At 35.6% G+C, this 13,806-nt stretch overlaps 1 protein-coding gene across 5 annotated transcripts in view; it reads left to right on the top strand.

Moving 5' to 3' along the window:
- Positions 1 to 13,806, top strand: part of LOC109408342 (transcription factor AP-2-epsilon) — a 254,560-nt gene that overhangs the window by 176,070 nt on the left and 64,684 nt on the right. For 3 of the 5 annotated variants that reach the window (XM_062856073.1, XM_062856072.1, XM_062856075.1), the window contains one exon: positions 4,663 to 4,692. The exons of the other annotated variants lie outside the window; for them this stretch is intronic. In XM_062856073.1, the coding sequence (XP_062712057.1) occupies positions 4,663 to 4,692 (30 nt within the window). The remainder of the gene's footprint in view (positions 1 to 4,662; positions 4,693 to 13,806) is intronic. 5 annotated transcript variants of the gene reach the window in all.

Here is a 13,806-nt window from a genome sequence, read left to right on the forward strand (position 1 = left end):
GACTCATAAAATGTTGAATCCTTTACAAAAAAAATATCAGAGACTCCTATAGTAATCATCAATAAGTCCGCAAACAGTCCATGCAAGATTCCTTTAAAGTTAGCTATATTTAGAGAATACCTATTGAATTCTACAAAAAAAACGAGTAGCATTTAGGTTATTTTAAAATTACATGATTTTTTTAATCGCATTTATGGATTTTTTTTCTCTTGCAAATGTTCCATTTTCCATGAATGTTTACTAAATTTTGTAAAAACACACCTCCAGATTATTTAATTTAATTAAGATATGCCGTTCATAAACGAATAGTCGAAAAATATGTACAAATTTCTAAAATAAAAAAAAAACAACAAATGATTCAAATTAGCTCAGAAAATTTGAAAAAAAACTTATCTTTATTCGTATTTTGTTTCAAAATTGTAACAAAGTTTATTCGTTGAATATATTTTATTACTAGCTGTCCCGGCAGACGTTGTACTGCCATTTTGATTGTGATTGTTTGACATCTGCCGGGGAGTCATTTTGGCACCGCACTCTAGATTGGTTTTATTGTGATCGTTTTGAATTTCTTTCCCGCTCATAGCAATTTCACTAATTTCACAAATGCTCTTCTTTGAAGTTGATTTTCGTAACTTTTTTTGCTTACACTCCCGTTCAAAAGTTTGGGGTCACCCCCTCAAAAACATGTCATTTTTTTAGGCCCATATCTCCGCCAATTTGCGTCTGATTTCAAAACCCTAGGTTTCATTCAAAAGATAATAAGTCAAAGAAACTTTGAACATGATTTAAAAGAAACTTTTTCAAAAAATTTTGTATGTAAACTTAACCCAAAGTTGCCAAATTTTCTAAAAAATGAATATAAACTTACGACAGTGTCGCTGGAAGTTGGGTCGACCAAATTTTAAGATGAGAGCGGTAATATGACCCATTTTCTATTAGCTTTCAACTGCTTTTCACAGAACTTAGCTAAAAAATCTAGAAAAAAAGTTATTAAGTAAATTAATCCTTGATGTCATCGACCAAAAGTTTGGGGTCACCCCTCAATATGATGTATCGGCCAAAAGTTTGGGGTCACTATCGTAAAACATGGAAAAGTGATTTATTGATATCTTTGTCATCTTTCATTCAATTTTAATTCTTCTTGGCTTATTTGAAACAAAATGAATGATACTTACTGCATAGACATTGAACCACACATATTTGTTGAAATTTACATACTAAAACTTAACGTAAAGTTGCGTCATTTTTTGAAGCGTGGTGAAATGTGCTAACTTTACATAACATTTTTATATACAAAAATCGTTAAATACGTTAAGTTAAAGACATAAAACGTAAATTTAGTTAATTATCTTTGGATTGAGCCAAAAATAATTAAAATTGAACTATAGATGACGAAGATATCACCAAATCACTTTTCCATGTTTTACGAAAGTGACCCCAAACTTTTGGCCGATACATCATATTGAGGGGTGACCCCAAACTTTTGGCCGATGACATCAAGGATTAATTTACTTAATAACTTTTTTTCTAGATTTTTAGCTAAGTTCTGTGAAAAGCAGTTGAAAGCTAATAGAAAATGGGTCATATTACCGCTCTCATCTTAAAATTTGGTCGACTCAACTTCCAGCAACACTGCCGTAAGTTTATATTCATTTTTTAGAAAATTTGTCAACTTTGGGTTAAGTTTACATACAAAATTTTTTGAAAAAGTTTCTTTTAAATCATGTTTAAAGTTTCTTTGACTTATTATCTTTTGAATGAAACCTAGGGTTTTGAAATCAGGCGCAAATTGGCGGAGATATGGGCCTAAAAAAATGACATGTTTTTGAGGGGGTGACCCCAAACTTTTGAACGGGAGTGTATAAACACAGCCACAATGAATACGAATCAAACCCTGCAAGAGTCATCCCGATCGGTTCAGCCGTTCGTGAGTTTTGTTGCCTCAAAGGGACTTCAAACTCATTTTTATATATATAGATATGGTAAATATTTGTATTTCTTTTGTGATGAAACTAAAAAGATTTCTATAAGTTTTCTCTGAATAAACAAAACTTTAAAATTATTTGAATATGAAGCAGTTTTAGAATAAAATTAAAAAAAAAACAATTCTAGTTTAATAGTTTCAAGAATCCTAGTTTTAACTTTTTTTAATAACTTACTAGAGTTTTTCGCGAAACATCTAATATGTGTTCAGTGCTGGTATTTTTTTTTATTCGAACAGTTAAAAAAACAGAAAGTTGTAACTCTCTATTTCATAAATGGATTCTGATATTATTAAAAGTTTATTGAACCAATTTTCAATGAGGTTACTTTCCAATGAGAAATTCTTGCAAAAATCCTTCAACCCAACATGTTTACGTTTCATTTAGCAAACAAAATTCGATAACATCAACGACTAACAATCATCAACAACCCTTGAATCCCGCCTTAAGACGGAATACAGTTTAAGCTCTTTTGTATTTTTTTTTCTTTAATCTATAATCTATACTTTTATATTTTTGGCCGATAGTTAGGACTGTTTTTCATATCTCAAAACGGGTTTTAATGTCTTCTGAAAGGTATATGCATTAGAAAAAAATCATCTGAAAAAAGATGTTTTCAGATGTGAATGATTTTTTTTATTGGTTATTTTGTTGAAAATTACTTAAAAATTACAATTTTTCATTAAAAATATTTCAAAAAAAAGTCAACTATAATTACAAAATTTCAAAATGTGTTCGCCTTTACAATGGGTAACCCAAATAGGCCTCGCCACAATAGACCAAATTGATGGTCGCAGTGGAATTATTTCCCCAACACGTAAAAAGCCCAAACAGGCTTAGAAGAAAAAATATAAAAATAAATAAAAATAAGAAAAAACAAAAACTAAAATACATAAAATTATGTTTACATCATAATAAAACAAAAACTTGGTATTAGATGGTTGAAAATCATTAAAAATTAACCATAAGCATCGATCGGGTGTCTACTGTATTTAATGTCAGATACTATTATTTTTCATCAAAAATTCTCTCGCTAAAACATTGTCTTCATAACCATTGCCAGGCTTCCTCCAAGAATTTCAATTCTACTTATAATTTTTACTTAATGGTTTTAAAGCCTGCATTATGTATTTTTAGTATGTGTTTAATGTTTTTCAGTAAGATTCAAAGGTTAATTCAATCTTTCATTTCCATCATTAGTAATTATAAAAAAAAAATTTACTGGAAGAATTTTCTAAACTCTTTAAAATTATTTGTTATTTTTTTTTCAAATCAAGGATTTCTTCGGACAACCTTTCCTCTAACATATTAACGTGTCTTTACAAATTTTATCCTAATTATATGAAAACCAGACAATCAAAAATTGCGGGAAGACGCAAGCATTGCATCGTTTGAAGACCATTTTAAGTCCTAACCAGCCAAGGGCTGAAAGTCTCTTAATAATAAAATAAGACCATTTTAAGCTACTATTGCATCTTTGTACGGCGTTTTCCATAGCACAGAAGGTTATTTTTTAAATTTATTGCGATGTACATAAGTATCTGGTAATGATCTTTTACGGTAAACATAAGCGCACGAGGTAATTCACACTGTCAAATGAATTTGCTCGATTTCGTACTGTTATGCTAATGATACTTTATTCAATTAACTCACATTAATGTGTGAATTAAAAAAAAACTCGTTTTTTATCTAATCCGCAGAGTTTTAAATATGTTTATCTTAACAATAACACTCATGAAAAGGACGATCTATATTTTCTATTTAAAAAAAACTGCCAAAAAGTAGTACTTTTCATTTGTTTTTTTTTTTGTTTTTTAGTTCAACAAGCCCTCGTTACTTAAACGTAGGACTCGCATTGAAAAAATCTTCATTTTGCTACTTGTTGCAGAAATTTTTAATTAATGTCCCAAGTACCATTTTAATAGCCAATTAGTCTTGAAGAGGTTTTGATAACTGTCATAAAACCTAATATCTTTTAATTTGGTTTTATGATGGATTTAAGAATCTCTTCTAGTCTATTTGACTAAAAAAATGTTACTTAGGTTTAGCATCCTTTTTTCTACGTATTTTCGGAAGATTTGTGATTTTCTGGTTAAATTTGCATATAATCTACATTCCGTGCCAAAAATCACCATTCCTTACACCGTTACAAAAAAGAAACAACTCATTTTTCTCTCGAAAACGATCAACTTCAATCCGCAGTCAAAGCAGTAGTGAGTGAAAGCATGAGCGCTGCCTCTTATCTCCTCGAGGCGGATTCTAGTGCAAAAATGTGTGTCCGTTCAACAACGACGGCGGTTGCCTGGAAAGGTTATTTATGGGCACCGGTCCTTTCATAATGTCCCTTCGTTCAACCACCCATCGTTCACATTGGCATGCTACCACCGCCGCGCTGTTTGAATCAAACTGGCTGCCAATAATGTAAAATTGGCAAGGACGACGAAGGTGGTCCTGTATCATCTTCTTCTTCATCATGTTACATCCTTGGCAAGAAACTGAATTGAAAGAACAGCATCGCAAACTTCGACAGAGACACTTCCTTCGCCGATTTTCAGCTCAACCATCGAACGCAGTAGTTATCCTAGAGATGTAAAAGCGTTGAGTAGCGTATCCTGGTACAGACTCGTATGTCAAACAAAACAACATGTTTTCTTTTTCTTCTCTTTTTTCCCATTTTCAGACACTTACGCCGTCCCTTCAATCGCAGCTGGTAATTGAATTAATAAGCCAAACTCTTCCATTTCAGTCAGTCTGTCTGTGCAACAGAGTGCAAACAACCGGAGGGAACCATATTGAAATCCCGTGCGAAACTAGGAGAGGTCCTTTCAGGCATAAAAAGGATAAATTTGAAAAGGGGTCCTTATGCTACCATCGCTCCTCCCATTTCGTTAGAAGGGGCCGTGCCCTAGGCACATATTGAAACGGTTCCAAATCTTGCATGCAAGCTCAAAATCACACCTCAAATTACCACCGAACTAATTTGTTCCAAACATTGACCGACCGACCGACGGTCGTATAATTGCATTTGCGTGTGGCCCATCCGAACACGTGTACAAAAACCAAAATATTTACCACCGATTTTCGGTGGTTCGAGAGAAAGTTTAACCTGTACACAGCCGTTGCGTTGGGATTTATACCTGACCGCTCGCGCGAACCGGGAAACAGCCGATAAAGGCCCATTTACCCTTCAATTATATTCCCATTCATCAATGAGGCAGCAAGCTAAAGTGAGCCCACTTTTGCCGGTTCTACCAGTTGGGTTCGCTTGTTCGACCAAAATCCAAGTGCATGATTTCGGTAATTAAAGAACGGAATATTTTACTTTCCTGGTTTATCCACTTGAAATGGGGCAGGGCTCTTACGTGTTGGGATTTTGTTTTTGAGTTTTTAGGTGATTTCAAAATTTAAACTTGTAATCAAAGGCGTAATATAACCATAAATATAGATCAATTGTTGAAACAAGGAGAACAGCCACGGAAAACATCAGTTTCTTTTGTAAATATTTCTACAGAAGTAGTTGGAATACCCTACAATTATTTACTAATAAGATAAGATTCAATTAAATTTGAATTAACATTATTGATATTCAAATCAACTGACAATTTATTCACATTGTTAAGTTCATTTAATTAACATTCATTTTTCTGGCAACAACGAAGGGCTATCCGATATTCTTTCTTCGCTTCACATATCAATCTCGTTTAAACATAATTATAAGCGCCACCGCTCCAAATCACAGAGCGATATAAAGGCCTTCTCTCCCATCATCCTTTCTACCGGTTCCACTCTCATCTGCCTCCATAATTTTCAACATTTTTAATCTACAACAAATCGACATCCCTCATCAAGCTCTCACTTCCTGTCTTCCTCATTCATATATTCTCCCGCTCTGCCCGTAGCTCCCACGTGACATCAAACCAAACCGGCATTTTTTGAATTATTAGTTTCAATTCTACACAAACTTTGCCGGGGCTGCTTCTATACCTACTTCCACATCTGAATAGAGAAGAATCACATCTTCCACCCAATTCACACTCATCATCTCATCCAGATAGAAGAGAGCGCGTCATATTTCTCCCCGGAGTACGATGGGTTTTGGTTAGGTTTGAATAATCTTCTCGGTTGGAGGCCTGCTTCCTTGCCACCACCACCACCGTCTCCGTATTGAAACTTTACTTTTTCGAGAGCAGAGGACACCCGTAAAGCACAAAAGCACATGTAAGCTCGAAGGCAAATGAGGCAAATGAGGCGCAGTGGTAGGGGTTCCCAATCATGATAAGTTTACTTTTTTTAAGTCTAAAACCATCGCAACCAACCACATCTACATCCAAATCCAACATTAAGATACAGCGAATTTAAAAAAAATAACGTATGGGACTTTGCAAAATGTTATTCGAGTGTTTTTTTTTACTGCTGTACTGTTTTTATCAAAAAGTATCAATTATTTCTCAAAAATGTTAATTTTCAGACCCTCTTGAATAAAATTTAACAAGGTTCAATTTTTTTTTAATTTGCTGTAACTAAATATGGTTGGATCTAGTAAAAAATGTGTAGTTTTTTCATTGAAAATTGTATTGTTTCCCTTCACTAGTTTAAATATCGATGGAAAACAAAAATTCGAGAAGTTTTAAACCATGCTGGGCTACTTGGTAAATTTGGAGACTGGAACGCAGTTTCCTATAGAAAAAAATAAAAGAAAAAAACAAAGAGTAAGGGAAAAATGAATTTATATGGTATCCAACATAGATCCGCGAATAATATTACACTCAGTGTATTTCATTCTAAAAGTCCTTAACATATGCTGATATCATTTAAATTCGACAAACCCTTTCCAAGTTATATTTTTTAAGAATAAAAGTAGGTATTTTTCATATGTTTTTTTAATAAGGTGCACATTGCAAAACAAATAACATGAAAACCATTTTCAGATAGAAGCTCATTTCATATGAACTGGAAAAGTCGTATTTTGAGCGGGAACTACTCTATTTAGAAGGTACATATATAACTTGTAACCAGGAATGCCATACAGATTTATCTGTATTTTTAAGCTAGAAGGGGCTTTTTATTTTTATAGGGAATATACAGATGTTTCACCCAAATTTTGTATGGGATACAGATTTTTGATGAAAATGATACAGATTAAAAAAAAAGCATCTGGCATCCCTGTAACCCAAGAAAAAGATATTTAAAAAGCCTTGTTGAAGAACCTTATCCATGGTAAAAAAATGCTTTGGTATAAAAATCCAAGATGGCGGCCAAAATCAATATGGCTGACCCAACTTTTTATTATTGTAAAAAGTAACTCTATCTCTCCTCTTTTCAACAACAATTCGTTTTGAGGTGGTTTTTGGAGAAACTTTCGAGTTATAACGGTTTAAATGAGCCACCATTTGACCAAAATCGAGGGGTCTGCAAAATTTGTTGTGGCTCTAACTAACGGGGGGTCCATCAATTTGGGTAACCAAATGCATTTTCCTTACTTTAAAGCGAGGACTTTAAAAAAAAATCGCCACCTTAAACATTTTTGAAGACAAGGTGTAAATAGTGGACTAGTCTCAGCGAGAGTTACCCAATCATATTTTTCCAGAAAAATATTTCACTCTTAAGCCAAAAGAGTTAACAATCCAAAATTTTTGTTGGACAATTTTGATAAGAGATAAAATAAAGTTCAGTCAAAACCAATTTTATCAGTCCAATCGAAGGTATATGTTATTGAGATATATTTTTTTTATTTTTTCATTGGTGTAGTATTCAAAAATTATGTAAAGTGAGAAATTTTAGAAAATGTACCTTCTGATATTTTATAAGAACTTCCATTTGCATTGGCATACATCCTTAACTCCCGTTTGCATTTGATTAATCAAAATATGTAAAAAAAATAATAATCCTATTTCAGTTTAAAATAGCCAGCAAACGGCTTTCCTTACATGATTTACTTTAATCCTTTAATTCCCAACCCCATTTTGAGATGGCGTATAGTTTGAGCATTTTTGATTTTTTTTTCTTTCCAGGGCAATCATTTTTATCATATGTTTGGTTATTATTAACCCTAAAAGGGATACCTTCATGGCCTCAGTTTTGTCACCTCGCTGAATGTGTTCCATCAAAGACGAGCTCTGAAAGGCGCCTGGGGTCCAATGGACCCCAGGTATCCCTTTTAGGGTTAAAGACTGTTCTTCATATCTCAAAATGGTTTTTGGTGTATGCATATTTACATTTTTTCTCAGACATTAAAAAAATGATGTTTTGGTCACCTTTCCGATTTTATTATTTATTGTGCATTGAATCGCAATGATTGACATATTCTTAATACTTCTCCAAAAATTACAGTTTATATGCAGAAAAAGTTACGAAAATCACTTTAAAAAGTATGAAAATCGTGAAAATGCTGATTTTTGATGAGCCGGGAACAAATTCAGCGTGATCAAAATTAAATCAATCTAGAGTGCGTTGCTGCGATGACCTCAACAGTTGTCAAACCACCGCAGCTTTGCAAGACAAAGTTTGCCGGGACAGCTAGTATTAAATAAAAGTACAATACATTAGATTTGGGGAAAATAAAAAAAATAAAAATATACATTAATTTGGTTTTTGGCAGTTTTCGCCGTCTATTTGTATGGAGTCATATGCGCAAAATGCAACTTTGACTGTCGTGAAACTTGATGGACTTGCAGTTTATCGAAAATAGTTAGAGCCGTTTTTTTTATTTCATCATTAGAGGGATCAATTTTAAGATAAGATGTTCCACAATCTCAAAAATTTTCAAAACTCAAAATTTGAAAAAAAAAATCAAAACTTTTAATCGAGTTTGTCGGTTTAAAACTCTTTTATGTTTGTAACATATTGAGTTGAAGTTTTCAGAAAAATACTTTGAAAACGAAAAATTGTGTAAAGGTGCACAAAGTTATGCACAAACATATTCGATTTTTCACATTTTCATGGTCTTGGGTTCAAAGAAGTCATAGTTTTACATTTTTTTTTCAGAAAATTCAGGAAATTTGGCGTAACATTTAAAAAAATCAGTGATGTATGTTTTTAGTTTTTAGTTTTTGAGATATGATTTGTAAACTTCAATTCAATAAAAAAAGAAAAAACAATAACTCGGTTAACCAGTTCAAAAGTTATGATTTTTTGAAAACTTTTAGTTTTGAATAATCTCGATTTTTTGGACCACCCTATCTAAAAAGTGGCCACCCTAAGACGAAATAAATAAAATTCGGGTCCAATCGATGAACTACAAACCCACCAAGTTTCACAACAATCGGAGTTGCACTACATCGTTTTTCTATGGAATGACTGTATAATACGTACATTAGAGTACCACAAAGACCATAATACAGAGCTTCAAACCTATCAGTTTGACCTCTTTTATTCTGAAATGCATAGAACGCATTGTCGATCATCACATCTGTGATGTTCATCTGGCCAATGTGCCTCTTCATGTGAACCAACATGCTTACCAATCTGGAGGAAAGTTCACTGTGAATCTTTTACACAAAGTTGTTTACGATATCGAGAAGGCATTCGCTCCAAAGCAATCCTGCTAGAGTGTTTTTTTAGATATCGAGGGTGCCTTTGACAACGTGCCTTTAGATGCCAATGATTTCTAATTGGATTCACCAAATGCTCAAAAACCGACATCTCTTCTCGACATTGCGTCAAGCGGCGATTAGGAAATTGAATGTTTGTGGATGCCCTCAAGGGGGAGTCTTATCACCACTTTTGTGGAATCTCGTAGCAGATACGCTACTGAGGCAACTCAATAATAGCGGTTTTCCTACTGATGGTTTTGCCGACGACTACCTAACATTGTTAGTCGGTATGTGCATCAGCACCCTTTTCGACCTGATGCAAAACGCTCTTCAGGTAGTTGAGGGTTGGTGTCGCCAATATGGCCTTTCGGTAAATCCGAGTAAAACATCTAGTGTTCTTTTCACGGAAAAGCGACACCGTAATGGTATTCGACCTTTACGTCTCTTTGATTCTGAAATCAATGTGACTGAACAGGATAAGTACGTTGGAGTCATTCTTGATTCCAAGTTTTCCTGGACACCTCATGTTGAGTTCAGAATGAAGAAAGCTTGCATGGCCTTCGGACAATGCCGGCGAACCTTTGGTACAACTTGGGGTTTAAAACCCAAGTATATCAGATGGATTTACACAACTGTTGTTCGTCCAATATTGGCCTATGGATGTCTTATGTGGTGGCAAAAGGGCGAAGTGAGAACGGTCCAATCAAAATTTGGCCATCTCCAAAGGATGTGCTTAATGGCGATATCTGGAGCGTTCTCTTCAACTCCTACGGCAGCGCTCGAAGTTCTCTTTGACGTTGCCCCACTACACATTCATCTCAAACAAGAAGCACTTTCTTGCACTTACCGCCTATGGGTACTCGGTTTACTAGAGGAAACTCCTGTGAACCGCAGTTCAACACACACCTCGTTGTTTCTACTTTTCATGGATTGGGATAAAGTTGTCCTTGCTCCAAGTGATCTTACAATAAATTGCTTGTAATTTTCCATATAGGACATTTTCCACGAAATTCCCTTCCCGGGAAGAGTGGACATCTGGTTATCTGGAAAGAAGTATTTCAGACGGCATCGTATCTTACACTGATGGCTCCCTTCTCGAAGGTCGAGCAGGTGCTGGTGTTTATTCTAGTGAGCTAAGGCTGTATCAGTCTTACTCACTTGGTAGACACTGCACCGTTTTTCAGGCCGAAATCTTTGCTCTTATGTGCGGAGTGCAATCAGCAGTTCAGCAGCACGTAATGGGCAAAGTAATATACTTCTGTTCAGATAGACAGCACTTGCTTCGACAAACTCCAGGTCGAAGATAGTTATCGCTTGTCGAACTCAAATCGAGGAGCTGAATTCAGCAAACGCTGTTCACCTTGTATTTATGGGTACCTGGCCTTTCTTCCATCGCTGGAAATGAATTGGCTGATGAGTTAGCTCGCACTGGAGCATCACATGACTTCATTGACCCTGAGCCAGCAATTCCGGTATCCAAGTGTTGGGTAAAGCTTCAGATAGACACCTGGGCTGCCACTCAACACAAACAATACTGGAATAGTTTGGAGTCATGTCGTCAAACAAAATTGAATTGTATTGAGCCATCTCTAGGGATGTTCTCCTACAATTATCACCAAGGACGCCCTATTCTAACTCTTATTTTTACTACGTAAAAGTATTTGTACCACCTACTCATACTAAACGATCGGATTTTTCGAAAAAAATTACAGTAGAGCGGAATTTTTTTCGACTTTCCATAAAAGGTTGATGTTTTGAAATCGATTTTTGTTCTATTTTTAAGCAAAGTCGCTCATTTCAAACACCTCATTCTCCGTAATCAATGCTCCGTTTGAGTTGAATTTTTAACTGTAACTCGCCTACATATCATATGTCAAATAAACGTTGAGAAAAAAAATTTCATTGTTTTTTTCTTATTGAAAAAAATAAATTTCTTCATATACTTTTGGAAATTTCGTTAAAATTTAAGGAGATCGTCCCTAAAACTCGCCAATATCTTGAATCTCATCAATCTGACGCAAAACCTGCATTCAGATGATTTTAATTTATGGAAAGAGATTTAAAATTGGTTAAAATAAAACGCAAGATATTTAAATTCACTTAAATTCCTTATTTTATAAAGTTGTAAAACTCGATATTTAGCTAATACTCGAAAACTGTTCTACTTAAAATTTTTGGAAGGTCGGTTTCGAAATCAGAACTAAATTGTGCCTCAAAAATTTTAATCGTTGACAGAAGTTCACGACTTTTATTTTATTTTGTAAACTAGTGTTATATGTTGAATGAGAAGTCTCTAAAATTTTCTTAAATGCTCCGTTCTCACTATCACGTAACTTGGAAACCCCTGTTCTGCCTCTACATCCCTGATGGCAAGCAGCGCGCGCGCCAAAAGAAAGAGCGAACCCGAAAAACCTCACCTCGCAGCAGCGCAGCAAACAGGCAACGTTCAACGATCATACCTACCCAGCAGTCAGTGTAGTAGACCCTCGATACGACAAACGCAACAACAACAACAACGGACAACAACGGACGGGGACCTGAACCCGTCGTCGCTACCGATTTTATGCTCAGTTTGCGCTAGAAACTTCAACCGTTATGATTGATTAGAGAAACACGCGTCGCGTGGCGTCCGATAGTAGTCGTCGTCGTCGGTTTTAGATTAGATGTCCTCCTGTCCTCCTATGTCCAATTGGTACACTGACTGGTAGATAGTCACTAGTCACCATTCGGTGGTAGTTTGGTGTTATCGTTGTTGGGGCCAAAGGTAATTTCGCTGGTTCGTGAGTGTGTCAGGTGCAGCGAAGCAGCCGCGGACCCTTTCAGGACGGCCGTCCGTCATCCGTCCGCCGGTGGTGTCGTGAGGATTGCGTAAAACCCAATCTAAAAGTGAATATTCAAATCGTCCGGTCAGCCGGCGGCCGGAGGAGACTGTTGATGAAGTGCTGCTGCAACGACCCGCAAGAAATCGCCACAGCCACCGCCGCCACACCGTCGTGGTTGTCGTCGTCGTCGTGGTGGCACGAAATGATTGCGGATAATTGAAAAATAATTATGCCGTTTGAAAGTGATTATCGAATTTGAGCCGATGAAGATTTGGCGGAAAATTGTCTGCCCGTTGCGTTGTTGTCAGTGTTGTTGGTTGATGTAAAAAGTGAAGTGCGGTCATATGTGGTTGGTTAGGTTGGCGCGGTCTGAAAAAGGAAAGCCGAAACGAAGTCAGTCTCTAAGAAGTTAAATGACGAGATGAGAAAAGGCGGAGAATGGACCGAAATGGGCTCGCAAAACTATAGGACATTCGAACTGAAATGGACCACGCGCGCGGACACGGACAATTCGGACACAATGGGGGCCATTTGGATGGACTAAGGTTTCTTTCGTCTGTTGGGAAAATTAATGGGAGCAATTATTGTCGCTGAAGATACGTACAGTGACTGAGCCTTATATTTATTCTAGTGATCTTTTCAAATCAGACGATGCGACAATGAGTATCTTTTAATGGCCTGGCGCCCGATTAACACCCACCGTAATTTTGGGTTGTCTGTCAGCTTGAACTATACATAAAACGTACCGTAAACCGGGGTCAAATTGATCAGCGGGGTGAAATTGATCACTCGGATACATTGTAACTCCATACTAGGAACTCTTAAGCGTCGTAACGATCTTTAACTTTTTACGTCATCTGATTCGTAATGTCTAGGGATGAGTGTAGAATTTTAATTTTTTGAAAAAAGTTAGTTTTGCCTTATTTTTTTAACGAATTTGCAATGTATTTCTCATTTAGCTGAAATCATTGCTACTAAACAATCAATAGCTAATAGGACTTCCCGTGAATTCTCTGTTTTAACATTTTTGTGGAGCCTTGGTAGGGATGTAATGCAGCTAATCAGAAAATGAAATAGTTATAAAAAGTTCATTTTATGAAGAAATAGTCATTTTTTGTGAAGGAAATCACTTATTTTAAATGACATTGCCTACCTTTAGGGGTTTGAGGGGAAATTTCAAAATTTGATTTTGCATTTAAAGTAATAAATTCACTAGTTGTAAGATTTTAGACGCGTTATTCGGTTTTAGAAAAGCAAAATTAAGCGGTGAAGGAAATTTTTCTTTTCAACCGATGCTTAATTGTACACTGATCAATTTCGCCCCAAAGTGGCATTTCCAATTATTTGATATTTGAAGTTATTTAACTTAAAGTTTAAATTTGTTGAACAAAATTCTGTCACATGGTTCCATGGAGATCCACTGGGTACTGGTTTTACAGAAATTCTTTTGACAATATTTGAACAGGCACT

This window comes from Aedes albopictus, chromosome 3, assembly GCF_035046485.1.
Source record: "Aedes albopictus strain Foshan chromosome 3, AalbF5, whole genome shotgun sequence".
Taxonomy (NCBI): Eukaryota; Metazoa; Arthropoda; class Insecta; order Diptera; family Culicidae; genus Aedes; species Aedes albopictus.